At 38.8% G+C, this 17,373-nt stretch overlaps 1 protein-coding gene and 1 long non-coding RNA gene across 9 annotated transcripts in view; one reads left to right on the top strand and one right to left on the bottom strand.

Moving 5' to 3' along the window:
* The window catches only part of ZEB1 (zinc finger E-box binding homeobox 1), a 158,217-nt gene that overhangs the window by 36,949 nt on the left and 103,895 nt on the right, over positions 1-17,373 (bottom strand). For 3 of the 8 annotated variants that reach the window (XM_040988076.1, XM_040988080.1, XM_040988077.1), the window contains one exon: positions 15,742-15,900. The exons of 1 other annotated variant lie outside the window; for it this stretch is intronic. In XM_040988076.1, coding sequence (XP_040844010.1) covers positions 15,742-15,900 — 159 coding nt within the window. Of the gene's footprint in view, positions 1-3,224; positions 3,240-15,699; positions 15,901-17,373 lie in introns of all 8 variants that reach the window. 4 more of the 8 variants (XM_040988073.1, XM_040988075.1, XM_040988079.1 and 1 more) reach the window with 2 other exon arrangements.
* On the top strand, positions 6,623-15,947 carry LOC121161605. The gene is made up of 2 exons (XR_005884701.1): positions 6,623-6,660; positions 15,645-15,947. It is a non-coding gene; the product is annotated as an uncharacterized LOC121161605 (long non-coding RNA).

The raw sequence follows: 17,373 nt of genomic DNA, 5'->3' as shown, positions 1-17,373 counted from the left end.
TTCATTCAGGACAAGGCCTGCTGTCTTTCAGTGCTCACTAAGAAGTAACTATCCATCATTCTCTATAAAGATACACTAATTGCTCTGTGACCATTAGAATTATCTTTATTTCACATAGGATTGATAAATTATTTTGTCTGAAGGATTTTGACCTCAAATTAACTCACTACAGTTTTAAGAGTGGAGCACAGTGGGTTGAAATTACAGGAATGATTTTAATTAACTGATTCATTCACCTCATTATTTGGGATTCTACCATGAGCAGAAATTCTGCGAGGTGCTTAAGTTCACAATTGATACAACTTTCATACTAACCGTCAAAAATATCTGAAGGAAAGAGACAGACAATTAGAACACCATTACAAGCACTGCAACAGCTTAATGCCACCAGACTGCATGGTGTAACCCAACGACCTTATTTTTCTAATAACTTGTTTTGAAGCATTGGACTTTAGAGACAAATTCTTAACACAGTAGTGACAATGAATGAGATTATCTGAGTAAAGAATATTGCTTTCCAATCATCTGTGTGCTTTTGTAATTGTTCCTTTTCACTGAGTCAGCAAGAAAAACACTTATTTAAAAGAGATTAAGAACAACTATCCAGCTTATATACAGGCTTGCAATGCATTTTATCATCAACTAGGTGCACAAATTATTACAAGTTCTGAGTCATTTGTGTGGTTTACAGTGGTATAAAGCTGAACAACATAACTCCCACATTGTCTCAACCCTCAGTGTGGACTGCTAGCAGTCACTCTGACAGATTAACTGATGTGTTTTATCCCTTGTTTCTGAACCTGTACCATGGGGCTAAAGAACCTATCTCATTATGAGATCACAATATGGTTCAATAATATAAAACATACTTTAGAATATTTCTTCGCATATGGGAAGTGCTCAGGGAAAGTTAGCTATGATGACTATCCATGTTAGCCAGTGACCCGTACATTTGGGTTGGTGATATTTTTACAGAGGAAACCATAACAGCAGAATAATGACTTGCAAAGATGCCCACATGTGAATCCTCCAAGCCTGTGAATGTGTTACCTGAGAACATGAGATGGATTTTGAGATGGCGAGTTCATCCTGGAGTACGTGGCTCTTAGAAGTGCCAGAAAGGGAAGCAGAAGAGTTGTATGATAGGACAGGAGGAAGAGGAGAGTGGAACATGAGATGGAACACCCAATTCCTTTGGACAGAGGGTAGGATGAAAGTCCGGTCAACTGTGAATTGAAGCACCTGTTCTGCCTTGCTGGCTTTAAAGAACAGCAGTAACAAATCAAATGCAGGAGCCATCTGGAGGTTGAGAGTGACCCTCAGCCAGCAAGGAAATGGGGTCCTCGTATAGCCAAAATAACTTGATTTCTGCCAACACCCAAGTGGAAACGGAAATGGGGTCTTTGTACAACAAAAATAACTTAATTTCTGCCAAAATCCAAGTGGACTGGGAAACAGGTTCTTTCTGTGAGTTTGCAGAAAGGAATGCAACCTGATTTTAGGTTACTGGGATCTCCAAGGGACTTACTACCTATCCAGCTCCAAGACAATGAAGGACAGGAAGAGAAAACCAACCGAAATTGTCACAGAGTTTTAAAGAAGGGACAAGAATGAAGAGGATAGGTTTTTGCTTGCAAGCTGCAGATAGGAGTGCTACAGAGTTCAGGGTTGTCTCCTTTGGGTTGCTTTAGTTTCAGTAGAAGCTAGAAGTCTGAAATCTTCCAATGATCTAGTAATTACCGGATCCTAGTCTTGCTACAGGTTGTGGGAAATCCCAGACGACGATCTCTCTATATGGGTGGACACTGACACTATGACACAATTGCCTGCCTTCTGTTCCTTGTGCACAATCCATGTAAGGATGATATAGTTACTGTGATCTATCTATCTATCTATCTATCTATCTATCTATCTATCTATCTATCTATCTATCTTTGTTGGATCTACTGCAAAAAATATAATTGCATGCTTTATGTATGGATTTCAAAAATTTATGCATAAAATATATATTTTAGTTGCTTTCCCATGAACTTAAAAAAATATTTATTTACCTTACTTGTAAGGTAGAGATGAAGGGAAAGATCTTCCACCTGATAGTTCATTCCCCAAGTGCTTGAAACACCTTGGGGTGGGTCAGGCAGAGGTAAGAAGCCAGGACCTCAATTTGTGCCCACTGTGGGTGGTAGGGACTCAAGTATTTGGGTTATCACCTGCTGCCTCCTGCCTGCCAGGACGCACAATCTCAGGGAGCTGGGATGGTGAGTGGAGCCGAGACTGGAACATGGGCCTCTGCTCTGCAACGTGAGCATCTCAAACAGCAGCTTAACTGCTACACCAAACCCGTGCACCTCCATGAACATTCTGAAGTACCCCAGTGGACTAGGGTTCGAATCTGTATTTCCATATAGTCAATGTGTCATGTTGTCAAGATATTTAGCCTGAGATTCTGCTTTCTTACTTATAAAATGGAGTTGTGAAAGTAAAAAAATAATATCTAAGAATACAACTAGAATTTGCTCTTTACCAGTCTGCTCAATAAGTATTATTTTTCAATAAATACGTAAAAGTTGGGATTGCCACTCAACTTTCATATATTCTATCAGCCTTTCCCATCCTTGAGTATTTTTAACAAAGACATGTTTTTCAAAATTCTAACCAGATCTGAACAGAAGTCTTTAATGGCAGAATTAGCCTGATTTATTCCAGCCCACAAAGTGCATGGCATTGAATGCATCTCTGACGTGGGGTACATAAGTTTCTCCCCTGCAGTGTGGAGGCAGACCCAGAAGAGTTCAGGACCTGCCTCAGTCCTTCAGGATTACATTAGCAGATACTCTAATTCGCGAAGTAGTAAGACAAAGGCCAGAGACCTAGAAATGCTCCTCTGACAGGGTATGTAGTCGGTAGGCTCAACTGTTAGGATCAATATTTTCCTTTTGTTCTATTATTATTTATCAAGGATAGTTTTGAAAATTTTAAGTTTGTTCATAGATTAATGTGACTTGAGAAAAGGGAATGCTGCTTCATGTTGCTCAGAATTCTAAAAAGAAAAAAACCTTCAGTTTGAAATTTCACACGTTAAAGACAGTTTGAAAAATGGTACAGTGTTCCTACACATTTTCCGATCAGATCCCCCCAATAAGAACACCTGAAATGATCATTGTGCTTTTATGGAAATCATAACATTCACATCAGTGCACTACGATTTACAGGCCTTATTTGACTTTTGCTGGTTTCCCCTCACACGCCCTATTTTTGACTGGCTCAAGGAGTTAGTATTGCTTGTGCTGCAGTTAGTTGCTGTGTCTTCATAGCACCCTCCCGTATTTTGCAGTATGTCCCTCAACTTGGATTTCTCTGATGTTTTCCAATGATTTGGTTTAGGTTATCATGCATTTTGAGGAGGATTGTCACTGAAGTCAATATGATTTCAACCTTAACTAGTTAAGATGGTGCCTACCAGTTCTTTTTTTTTTTTATGTAACACGTTCTCTTTGTAATGAATCCTAATCTTGTGGGAAAATATCCTTGTTTTTTCACTATGATTATCTACTGGTTTTAACATGCATAGATGGTTCTGTGCATTTGAGTGTGTTTTTGTTTCTGTGTATGTGTAGATAAGTTTCTAGTTTCCTAATTATGTCTTACAATTGAAATTTCCTAAGAGATATTCCTTATCCCTCATGTATTTCTGTTAGTATTAATAGCAATATGGACACATGGATATTTATTTCATTCTATGAGGTATTATCCAATGCTATCTTCTCTATTACTAAAATTGTTTTAGATTTGGCTATTGGGAACTAATTCAAGTTGGGTCCTATGTTTTTTTTTAAATGTGGTCTCATCATTTTTATTTCTACTTATTTATTTACACTTACTATTCTTGACTTTTCACTGTCTCATCTTTGGAATCAGCCATTTCTCTGAGTCTCTGTAACTTCCACTGGACACTGTGTTTGGTTCTTGGCATGCTTCCACGCCTGCTCATCGGACACTCGTTCACACACACTGACACCTACACAGACCCCGTCCTGTTGCATCTAGCCCTTGAACTAGATCTTCTGAATCATGAGTCCATACGAATAACTTCTAATTCCAACCAAACACTCCAGAGTTTACTCTAGCCTTCTCTTTATCTCTTATTTGTAACTTCGTCCTCTGATAGTGAGAAACCTGGTCGCATTACATAGTCAATGTATTTACTTCTTGTGTCTAGTGTGTATATAAAGCAGTTCCAGACTAATTCAAATCTCTGCAAAAACCCAAACTGATTAAAGAGAGGGGACGTAGGCATAGAGGGAGGGATGACACTTCTATGAGCACACCATCTTACACATATAACCACGACAATGTTTGTCATACTCAAAAACACAAATAAATAAAACAATCTAGCATACAAGGAGAATGAAAAAAAAAATAGATGAAAGCAGTAACAAATGCAACTGAGGAAGAAACAAGGAATATTGGAAAACAGTATTTTAACTAAAATGAACTAAATAGTCTATAGGCTAAGTAGCGAATTTGGTAGGGATTTTAAAGAGCAGAGTGCACAATTTAAATTTATCATTATGGAGAAAGCTAACGTTTTCATCACAACCATCACTGACTGCTGATAAGTACTCAAATATTAGTGCTGTGTACTTAGAGCACGAAGATGGAGATGCCCATATAAACAGAGCTTCTAAATCCAATGGTGTCATTGGATGCAATATTTTCACTGCACAGGTGTAAAAGTGGAACCCAAGAGACACTGGGAGAGTGAAGAGTAGAAGCTACACAGTGAGTTATTTGAAAACAAGAAGTGATAAAAATATTTGTTACTATTATGCTATACACAGCTTATGTAGTATATTAGTATGCAAAAAAGAAATGGTTTAAACTCATAAACCTCAAAATATTAACACAACCCACGAAATTATTCCATATCATCATTAAAAGACACATGCTTTAAAACTGAAAGCATGAAGGACTTTTAAAACAGGTGTCTCAAAAGTTAAAAGTATATTGTTTAGAAAGGTTTCACTGACACAAACACCAGAGTCTAGCTGAACCACAAAAGATCTTGCAACATATTGGAAACCAGCCAAATGATACTTTCTACCTACAAACAAAATTTAAAGCTGATAATACTTTAAAATAAGATTTATTTATCTTTATTGAAAAGGCAGATCAGATTTAGAGAGGGAGAGAAAGACAAGAAAGATCTTCATTTGCTGGTTCACTCCCTAAATGATTGTAATGGTCTGAACCGAGCCAATCCGAAGCCAAAAGACAGGAGCCAGGAGCTTCCTCCAGTTCTCTCATGCGTGTGCAGGGTCCCAATTGGGCAATTCTCGACTGCTTTCCCAGGCCACAAGCAGGGAGCTGAATGGGAAGTGGAGCAGCAGGGACACGAAAAGGCATCCATTTGGGATCCAATTGCTAGCAAAGGAGGACTTAGCCACTGAGCCATTGTGCTGGGCCCCAGAGTTGATAATATTTTAACACAAGTATGTAATGATCATGAAAGTTTTATTATTTTACTTAAATTTTTAAAAATTTATTCTTATTGGAAAGTCAGATATGCAGAGAAGAGGAGAGACAGAGAGAAAGAACTTCTGTCTGTTGGTTCACTCCCCCGGTGGCCACAAATGTCAGAGCTGAGCTGATCTGGAGCCAGGAGCCAGGAGCCTCTTCTGCATCTCCCACACTGGTACAGGGTCCCAAGGCTTTGGAGTGTCATTTACTGCTTTCCTAGGCTACAAGCAGGGAGCTGGATGGGCAGTAGGGCTGCTGGGATTAGAACCAGTGCCCATATGATATCCCCACATGTGCAAGTCAAGGACTTTAACCGCTAGGCTATCACACTGGGCCTGGAAGTTTTATTTTTGATAGTGAACATGGCTTAGTTGTTTAATATCTATAATAAAATTACTGCTCTTTCAGATAATCCTTTGGAGAACTTGATTCTAATTTGAGATTCCATTCAGATATGAATACAGCTTTCCAAGGGTATTTATTTTATACTTAGCATTTCTACAGCATATTCTATTTTCCAGCATAATTTGGATCCTTTATTTAAATTATGCTGTGGAGCTGTGAATAATGGTTTCCTGTGCTCGTCTCCAACAGAGCTGACAGCCACTGACATTCTGTTGTGTGTTTTCACCCTTTTCTTAGAAATCCTAAAATACCTAACACAAGGAGTGTGCCTTCGTTAGGTCCTCTGCTTCACTGTTGCTTGCACATCTTTAAGTGACTCAAAAACTTGTCATTGAGCAACTGCTTTCTGAAATTCCTGCTGAAACGCTAAGCTGTCATTTCTCAGTTCCTCTCTCTCCACAGCCAGAAAGTGTTTATCTTTTCACATATTTAAGTCTTTGTGAAATTGTGATAGTTATATGATTAAGGCACCCTGGAGTTTTAACTTACTTGTTTAATAAAGAATAGTAGTTTATCAGCATGCAGCAACAGAAAAAGAAACAAAACCAGCATGCAAACAGGTGTTATCACACAGAACCTGAACTTAATGGGAAACTGTGGAGGGCTGTTAAGCAGGTCAACTCCTTATCCTTCAGAGCAAGCTCCTCCCGTGGTTGAGTTCTTGGGGAGTCCTAGACAATTCAAGCATAGCATTTGCAGTCTCATTCCATAAACTTTCATTTGCCTAATGTGATGGTAAGTAGCTAACTGAATTAAAATGGATTTACAGAAGGTTCTGAATCTGAGCTCTAACATGAAGTCTTGGCTACCTTGCAAATTTCCTGTGTACCTTTTCATTTTGGGATTTCGGACTCTTGTCATGGGAAAGGATATGTTTCAACTGCTGGGATGCTAACATTATCTTGACTTGTTGAGTGAAACTGACACTGTTATTTTAGTGGATGAAACTGACATTCTTAATTTAGTCAACACTGTTTTATTAAGGGGACCTAATTTTCTATTTATTGGTTTGTTCTGTTGGTCAGGCATGAATGCTTAACATATGGTGAAATATGTAAACCTTTACTACTTTTTTTTTAAACTATATGAGGGAAAACTTAACATTAGAACTTAGGCAGGGCTAGAAATGTGGATTATTTATGAAAGCCATGTATCTTCAAACTGTGGGTATTTTTTTCTTATATGCATGTTAACTAATTTTCACAACCTGAGAATGTTCTTCATAATGTAATACATTTTGAATAATGGCTCAAATGAAAAAAAATCATGCAAAGGCAGGAAATAATGTGCAACGGTAAGTACCCAAAGAGTTTGGTATCATATTGACCATAAAATTTGATCAAATACAACTATTTAGGTAGCTTTCACACAATACAGAGTGTTATATTCACCACAGTTTCATTAATTTTACCCTCTTGTTGTTTCTTGCCCAGTTATCCTATGTGATAGAAGAAAATGTAAAGGAGGGCATCTTATTATATAAAGCATATTAAAAAGTTCATGGAAAATGTGTATTACCAGAAGATCATGAGTTCAAAATGTTTTGCAACAAAACAAATTTATTTTAGTTTCACTTTGCTGTAAACTCTTTGAAGTCCTCTTATACATACTAATATCTTTGCTTTGTCATTACTCTTCCTTCCTGTGCCAATATTCCTCCTCTGTTAAAAAAGTAATCTCCTTTCTGCTTAGATTGAAATTTTTAGTCTTTTATTTAGGTAATACTGTCTTAGTGTTCTCTTATGTGAAAATATTCTGATTTCTTCTTAAATATTGAGGAATTCTACGTTGACAGTTCTTTTCTTTCAGCATTTAAATTGTTTTTAAGATTTATTTTATTTTTACTGGAGAGTCAGATATTCAGAGAGGAGAGACAGAGAGGAAGATCTTCCATCTGATAATTCACTCCCCAAGTGACTGCACGGCTGGTGCTATGCCGATCAGGAGCCTGGAACCTCCTCCAGGTCTCTCACATGGATGCAGGGTCCCAAGGCTTTGGGCTGTTCTTGACTGCTTTCCCAGGCCACAAGTAGGGAGCTGGATAGGAAGTGGAGCTGCCGGGATTAGAACTGTCACCCATATGGGATCCTGGTGCGTTCAAGACGAGGACTTTAGCTGCTAGGCCATGGTGCCGGGTCCTCAGCATTTAAATTTTAAACAAGATTTATTTATCCAAAAGACAGAATTACACAGAGAAACAGAGAGGGAGAGAGAAGAGAAAGAGAGACAGAGAGACAGAGATATCTTTCATGTGCTTGGTCACTTCTAAACGACTTCAGTGGCAGAGACTGGGCCAGGCAGAAGCCACGAGCCAGGTTCTTCATCTAGTCTCTATGTGGGTGGCAGAGGCTGAAGATACCCGAAGCATTCTTCTGCTGCCTTCCTGTGTGCATTAGCAGGGAACGCAGTAAGAAGCGGAGCAGTGCTGAGACTTGAAGCAGCACATGCATGGGATGGTAGTACTGCAGGTGGAAATTTAACCCACTTGCCACAAGGCTGAATACATCAGTATATTTAAAGTGTACTACTTCTTGCTGGCTTTCATGGTTTCTCATGAAAAACTGCTGTCACTCCGATTGGGTTTTTTCCCCCCTAAAACGCAATGATGTGTCATTTCTTATTCCCGTTTTCTGCTTTCAAGTTTTTTTTTTTCCTTAAACATGTGACATTTGCCTACTATGAGTCCTTGGTATGTATTTCTGTGGGTTTATCCTGTTTGGGGTGAGGATTTATGTCTTCTGCCAAACTCTGGAAGTTTGTAGCCATTTTTAAAGATATTTTCAACTCTATTCTCTCTCTCTCTGAGCCCCAATGACTAGAACTCTGTTCTTTTTCCCCAGTCCATCTTTTTCTTCCTGCTGTTCAGACTGGGTCAATTCTATGGTTTCACCTCCAACTTCACTGTTTCCTTCCTTCGACTTGAGCTTGTTTATTGAGCTTAACATATTTTTAGTCATTTTTTTCAATCATAATATATACTTCTATTGCTTCTTTATATTTTTGTTGTCTTGCTGGACTTCCTATTTTGTTTCCAAACATATTCATAACTGATTACTGAAGCATTTTTAACATGCTTGCTTTAAAATTCTTTTCAGCTAATTCCAATATCCATGTCATTTCATGGGTGTTATCTGTTGACTGTCTTTTCAAATTCAATTTGAAATGTCCTTGTTATTATTATGTAAGTGTTGTTTTTTTCAAGATTTACTTTAATTTTTAATTGGAAAGGCAGATATACAGAGAGAAGGAGAGAAGCTGGAGCTGAGCCAATCTGAAACCAGCATCCAGGAGCTTTTTCTGGGTCTGCCACGTGGGTGCAGGATCCCAAGGCTTTGGGCTGTCCTCCACTGCTTTCCCAGGCCACCAGCAGGGAGCTGGATGGGAAGTGGAGCTGCCGGGACATAAACCAGCATCCACATGGGATCCCGGCATATTCAAGGTGAGGATATAGCGACTAGGCTACTGTGCTGGGCTGGACAAGTGCTTTTTTTTGAAAAAAAAGACATGGACAGTATTGATTACTGAAGTAGAGAGAAGCATGGGGTGCTATTTCAGTCTTGTGTTGTAGCTGGTCTCTCACTACCTGCTTTTCACCAGCAGAAGGAATGACGTTCAGGATCCTCTTGTTCTCAGCTTCTGTCCCCTGTACCCAGATCAGGGCGCACTCATTACTGCTAAGCAGAGGCACGCTCTCCACAGCCAGCATCCGTGCTGGGAAGGGCAAAGAGCCTCGTAACGGACTGCTTCTCAAGTGGCTCCCTCTGACATGTGGGTGGTTTGTCTCTGCATAGCCTACCTCTCCACTGGCCTTTCTCTGACACTAGCTTGGCACTGACAAGGAAAAACATGCTGTTTGCACTAGCCATAAGTGAGATGCAAGCTCAGGCTTTCCATTGACCCAGAGGGAGGAAGGGAGGGCTCTCGAAGGGATGGAAAGCCCAGCTCCTTGGATGGTCTTGCCTGACATGAGGGAGTGGTGCTAGAGCACCTTACTGTAGCAAGGCCGGAAGTCTGAGGTTCCCCATATAGTCTTTGCTGGTTACGATTGAGGAGTGAAACTGCATTTTTACCATGATATGTGGCTGCAGGGGAGTAGTTACAGTCTAGCTTTGTGTCTTAGGAGGCTTGGCCCTTTAACTACAGACAACAGATATTTCTTGAGGCTTTTTGTGTATGTGTGTGCACCTGTTGAGGTTTTTGAGTTGCTGGCTTTTGCAACACCAACTCTGATCTATGAGAGAGATACAAGTTGAAAGAAAACAGAATCCACTGCCACGTCATTAGTTGGCTCCGAAGTCCCCAGACTGTCTGCCTATTGTCTTGTCTGCTCCTTTCAGAGCCTTCTTGCATTGCTCTAAGGATTTTAGGCATATTCAGCTTTCTTTTTTCTATAAGCAGAAGTCTTAAAAGAGTTTTTTTTTTTAAGCAGTTTAACAAAGGACTAAAGGACTAAGTGATTAACTTTTCTCAATACTTCCTAGCTGACTTCTATGGGAAAACCAAAAGATAGATTATTTTCTGTTGGAAAAATTTTAAAAAATTCGTGTTTAAGTTTTTTTCATAAGATATGTTCTATATACTTTTTTATTTTATCTTGCACATTGGGTAAAGAGAATCTGTTTGCATTCTCTATGTTTAATAAGAACTGAGACGTTTCAGACAGAGGGAGTTTCAAGTTGGCTCATATTTTAGAAGTGTATTTTCAAAGAGCAGAAAGAATGTTACGTAACCAAGGATAGCTGCAGGAGTTCAGGCAATGTGAACTCCAAATAGTGTCTATGAGGGAGGTTAAAAAATGGAAAAGGAAGGAAACTCTTAAAATGCCAAAGAAATGTCAAGATCACCTCCCTGAAATTGGTGGTGTATCAGCAGATTAGAAATACAAGGAAAAGGTTTTAATGACTTCAGTTATTTGAGGGGAATTTCTCTAGGATCTAATGGCACACTGGTATCAGAGATAAAAGATACAATTGTCAGTAGACTACCACCCCTTGTCAGAAGAGTTGCTTAGTGGAGCCGAGGGTTCTGTAACCAATCACAGCAGGTCAAAGCTGTGGACAACAGGTGTGCGGCATTCACAGTATCTGACTCCCTGTGTCTAAGGGAGGCCATGGAACAGCTGACTGCAGATGGGAGAAAGGAGACAGAATAGGAAGAGAATGCCTCAGGCAGAAGGAACAGCATATGTCAAGATTTAGAGGGACAACAGGCTATAGCTAAGGAGAGCCATGCAAGTCTGGAGAGAGATAGCAGGGAGTAAGACCGTTAAGGTGCTTTTCCTATCTTGCTAGAGTTTGGACTCAAATCCAAAGAAAACCAGGAACCCTAGACTTAGTTTTGATTTTTCTCTACCAGAAAGTATGAGGTTCAAAAGTAAAGAGAACTAAAACTTTGAACAGAAAAATCCCTTGTACAAAAAAATACTTGGCCTCCCAGCTTTTAAGTTGTTTTTTTTTTTTAAACAGGAAAGTTGTGGAAAATAAATCACTTGTGTGATTATGGTCTGTGAGGAACAATGGGGATGTGCAAATGGCATTTGTGCATTTCACCTCGGACCTCCCTTCGTAAAGTGCAGACCAGAATTATTTAACTGCCACCCTAACAATATTTTCTAGAATGAATTATAAAGGTTTTTTTGGGTGTGTGTATATTAAACTGTTCAATAAAAACAGAAGTTACTAACTGGGTCTCATATTCAGTTTTGATAATAATTATTATTAAGTGGTCTAGAAAATTTATAACTATAGTATATGCGGGTTGCTTTAAAGATTTTTTACATGATCTATATTATATTTCTTTCTGAGGACATTTATGAATTATACACATATGTAGTTCATATTTGTACTGATGTTCCTGGGCTATCCTGGGCCCTGCTCATCAAACTTCTGAAAATGACAGCAGGGGAATGGACATGATGAGTGACAGAATTAAGCAGGACTGATTCACACCTAGATGGTTTCATAATTAGACAACCTCCAGTCTAACCATACAAGGAAACCAAGAAGTTATCTTAAGCTCCTGTTTTTCCCAGTTTGGGTTGAATCCTTAGTAAGTACTATTGATTCTACTTTCAAAGTATAACCAGAATATCTCTAACTGCTAATATCCTGATTCAAGCCGCCATCCTGTATTTCTGAAGTAGCATCTTTATTAGTTTCCTTACTAATTTCCTTCCTCTTTATGGCTTGCTCTTAAAGGCACAGCCCTTTAACCCTCTGTAAAGAAAATCAAATGGCACTACCTCTGTATTCAAACTCTTCCAGCATCTGCTCATCCTTCCAACAGCTCAAGGGCCTTTTACATGTACTGGGAGTGCGCTGCCTCTTCAGCCTCTTTTCTAACATGCTCTCCCTTGCTCTCTCTACTCAGTAACCTCCTGACTGTCCCTCCTATACCAGGTTCAAAATCACAGTGTATTACATAGCACACAATCCTGAATCTGAAATAAGGATACTTCACAACTGTATTATTCTTTCCCCAATCCAATAATCTTAAGTTAATTGTGAGAAAATTTTCAGACAAACCAAAAACTGAGGGACACTCCAAAATTATCTTGCCATTATTTTCTAATATTGTCAAGGCCAAGAAAAACAAGAAAACACTAAGAAACTGTCCTAGACCAGAGAAAGCTAAGGGGACAAAACGACTAATGGATTAGGTCCTTAAGTAATGAGATTACATTAATCGGAAAACTAGTGGGAGTAAACAAAGTCTGGAGGTTAACTTAAAAAGTTGAGCTCTCTAACCTACTAATGTGATATATATGTCCAGTTGTCTAGGTATTTTCTAATACCATGACTAAAAATTCAGAATGTTTCTGGTGGTCATACACTGTTATTTTGTAGTGCTTCATGAGATGCAGGCATCAGTTTAAATCCAGTGCATTGCTCTGCATTCAACAAACACTTCTGGGCAGCACCCTCTGATGAAGGGGTGATGAAATGGTGATGGAGGATATCCTTATCATGTTTCTGATCATAAAAGGAACATTGTCAACATTTTATCATTAAATATGATGTCACAGTAGATATTATACAGATATGCCTTACACGATAAACTAACACTATCCATATCTGTTGGCTTTCATGGTGCCCATTCATGGGTACAGAATTTTACAAAACAACTTTCTGCTTGTTGAGTATTTGATAACCCTCAAATCTGTTGAATGTCATGATTGAGGGCCTTCTCTGAAATCAAGAGAATCAAGCTAGTTAGTTCACTGCTGCTGTTTAGATTCCATGTGTAGACTGCAGGAGTTCATGCTGGCCATATACAGGGATACACAAGATACTGTCTATCGGAGTCAGAGAGAGTGTAGGGTACTGGGGCAAGCACCCCCTGGAGGGGGATAGCCATAGGTGAGCCATTCATTCTGTGAGGTTTGTTTGTGGAGTTGCTGGTAGAGTCTGCAATCTAAGTAGCACGATCTGCAGTCAGCTTGCTGGAAAATGAGTTCTGGTGTTTGCATGTTCCCCTTTGCTGCCCTCAGTTCAGCTAGGCTGGTCCCCTCAGGGTTCTGAGTTCGGGGTGCAGGGTGGTGTGGGACTGATATAAAAATCCTGGGTGGCATCCGCAGGGCTGGGGAGGTCAGATACTCCCTTCTGTGGCTGAGGGAGCTGTCTGGGCATTGAGCTGTGCTACTTTGAATCTGCAGAGGTGATGTGAACTAACTGTTCTTGTCCTTTTCAACTCATGCATTACTGATGCTCCTTCCTTCCTTTACAAAGGTGCTGGAAATTCTAAGAAGCTCTGGTCTCCACAGACAGACTACGATCCTTGAGTGGCTTAAAAAATTGGTGTTTCTGTTAGGGGACAAGGGCTGGGATCTCTTTTCTGCCACCTTGTTCACATTACTCCCCCATCTGAGTCCTCTTAAGATTGGTTGTACTTCAGTCTGTAGCATGGTAGGGTTCACCAATTCTGAAAATATTTCTGCTGCCTTATTCTCTATTCACACAAAATTAAATACATGTTTTAATTTCCTTTTCCTATTTTTCATATTCCATTCTCTGTATCTACCTGATTTTATTTGATATAATTTTCTCTATCTTCCAATTCATTAATTCTGTCTTGGAATGTTTGATTCCTGTTAAAGCTATTAAACTCGTCCTGTGAGTTTTAAGTCCAATTATTACATTTTTTTCAGTTGTAAAAGTTCCTTTAATCTCCTATTAAAAACCCATTCATTACTGTTTATTCTATCACATTCAGATAATTTCAAAGTTAGCTATTTTTTTCTCTAATCATGACAGTCATTTTATAATCAACATCATATGACTCTAGCCTTTATGGGTAAGTTTCTGGTTCTTTTTGTTTCTGATAATTAACATAAACATTGCTGTCTTGTTGAAAAAAAAAATGAAGTGTGAGACTTCTACAGTGCTAGGGTGAAGGTGAAATTCTCCCAACATTCTTGTTTACTTCTGTCTGGTGCCTAAGGTATTCACAGCAGTGCCACTTCCAGTCCTCGGAGGCTGGAGACTCAGCTGCCTACCAGCATTGTGAAGGAGGGCATCAGATCACTGGAAGACAGCTGCTTGTTACTATCTGCTGCAGGACAATTCTTCCTACAGCTGCCATTTAGGCAGACTCTCAAGCATGGCAAGGATGATGCTTTCCTTGCACTTCATTCTTTTGATCGAGACATCATTTACGCTAGCTGGAGATCTACCACAGAACTCTTCAGTAGTCTTGGAAGTTGCTTCTTCTCACCAGCCTGAAAATCACACCTGTGCCCTGCGTAGGCAAACATCCTCAGGACAGTCTTCCAGGAACTTCTCTGTCACTGTGGGTTCCCGTCTTCACTGAGGTCTTGACATACGGATGATTTACTATCTAATCACTTCCTTAAAATTGTCAATATTTTTGTGCAATTTTCAATCTAGAATCACTAGTTTTCAGTGGGAAAGTGAGTAAATAATAACATTTTTGGAAAGAATTTCTGCATTGCACCTATTATAAACATAATTCCTCAAGTTCCATCCATTTTGCTACAAATTGACAAGACTTCACTCTTACAGCTGAATGGCAGTCCATTGTGCATATAAACCACATTTTCTTTATCCATTAATCAGATGATGGGTACCTTGGTTGATTAAATATTTTGGTTATTGTAAACACTGCTGCTATAAACATAGTAAAGCATGTTTATAGAAAACTGAAGAACCCGAATGGACAGTTCTTCAAAAAAGAAATATAAATGGCTAACAAATACATGAAAAAATGTTCAATATCAGAGAGACACAAATCAACTCACAATGAACTATCATTTCCTGTCAGAATGGCTTTTATCAAAAAGAGAGTAACAAATTCTGGTAAGGATGTGGATAAAGGGGATCTCTGATATCTGCGGGGATGCTAAATTAGTATAGGTACTGTGGAAAACAGAATGGCCATTTTCTAAAAAACTAGAAATGGAACTGCTGTATTATCTAATAATCCCATTACTGGGTATATATACCCAGAAGACGAACTTGCTGTGTACATTCTTCATGTGGATTCAAGATACAAAATTGAAAATAAGCATATTTATATCATTAATGTAGGAAAAGCTTGATCCTGTTTCTGGAAAAGCTACTAAAATTTTACAAGCAGACAAAACTTGTTCTATTATTCATTCCTCTTTGTAATCTATAGTTTAGTATGTAGGCTGATGCTTGATATTAATGAACACAAATTTACTGTTGTTTTCAAGCTTTTCATCCAATTTATCAATTCAGTATTTTAAAAGAAACAGGATCAAGACAATGCAAATTACAAAAAGCTTCAAGTTACCATCATCCTCCCAGCAGTTCTTAGAACTGCCTTCTCTCTCACCGCGGCCTGGCAGCACCGTCGGGTCTGTTGGCAGCTCGTCTTCTGGCACACCACCTTCACAGTCCGCCGCATCTGTAATACTTTCTTCTTCCACAATATGGAGTTTGTCTTCATCATCTGAATCTGAATTTGTTTCCACCACAGTATTGTAATTTGTAACTGTAACACAAGCAAGAAATGAATGATTTAAACTAGTGTAAAAATCAGCTATTGCGCCTCAGAAAAAAATGTATTAAACACAATACTAAAAAGACCGAAACTCAGTATTTCTTGACAACACACACTGGATGACCAAAATAATAATTCATAATTTTAACTATACTTATTGAGTACTTGTTTCATATCAAGTGCTTTATAAACATTAACCAACTTAATTCTTATAACATCCTTGTAACAATTCTATAGAACAGAGCTCTGCCATCTAATACTCATCCTCACATTTTACAGATATGGAAACCAGGACAGAGAGAAGGCGAGTTGTCTGCAATCCTATAACTATCAGTTACTAGCTGGCAAGTGCAGGGTTAAGACTGGATCCCCAGCAGTCTAACTCCATAAACTACATTAAACATCTTCTCTAACCACCAGGGCTTACTGTACAGAACACTGTGCATGACTCGGCCTCAGGTCTGGACAGCATTACAGCTTAAGCAAATGGCAAACTTTCCTGATAAGATGGCATGACATCATTACATTTGCCATAAGCAAAATATTTTCAAGGTTTTTAGACCCAAGGCATCTCATTCTATTCTCACATGGACATTAAAAACAATCAATCAGCTTAGCCAAATTCCTATGTAATAAAGGCATCACTAAAACAGTGTTTAACTCTTCTGAAAAAAAAATGCCACTTAGAAGCATAAAAATGAGCAAACTTTCCATAATTTTGATGACTCAGTGAAATTTAACACAGCATTCGTTATAGGGGTGTGTAATTATTCTAATGACTCTATAATTTACGGAACCATGAGTAATACTAGCAAGCTCTATGTAATCCATGTTTTCATGTGTCCTTAAATATAATTATTAAACAATTACAATGGGATAAATATTTAAAAGTTAATTGGGTGTGTACTGGTCACTAGAACATGCCTTTGAACTAGTTCTCCTTTGCTAAGACTGAGGATGAGAGAACAAAGGAACCATGCCTGGTTCTGTCTAGATAGCTAAGCAATAATCACTGCTACTTATTCTATTACTTCTTTGAGCTTTTCAACCATTCTTAAATGAAGACAATATCTAAATACTTAAATGATATGCATACGCACAATCTGTAAATACACACACATGCATACACAGAGATACACATTTGAGGCCACGAAGGAAACAACACAAACAGTAATGGTGGGAAACAGGGAAAGGTGAAGACAAATAACCTAAGCAGCTCCTGTTGGCCTAGGGAACAGGCCTCATGCAGAGAACCTATGCTGTCACTCTGACATCTTAGGGGTCCTCAACATCTTATGTCCCATGAAAACTGTCAGGATTTCTGAGGTCGTAAAATCTTTGACATGACTGTTTTCTTGATACCTCCCCAAGAGTATACAGTTTTCTGTCTTATTTTACTACAAAAGCAATCCATGTGTGTTTGTTGTAGATGAAGGCTGGACAATGATCACCAAAATGCGGTTG

The sequence above is a fragment of the Ochotona curzoniae genome, unplaced genomic scaffold, assembly GCF_017591425.1.
Source record: "Ochotona curzoniae isolate NIBS_2020 unplaced genomic scaffold, NIBS_Ocur_1.0 contig_4797, whole genome shotgun sequence".
Lineage (NCBI taxonomy): Eukaryota > Metazoa > Chordata > Mammalia > Lagomorpha > Ochotonidae > Ochotona > Ochotona curzoniae.
The sequence above is the reverse complement of the archived record's forward strand: the minus strand, read 5'-3'. Positions and strand labels throughout refer to the sequence as shown.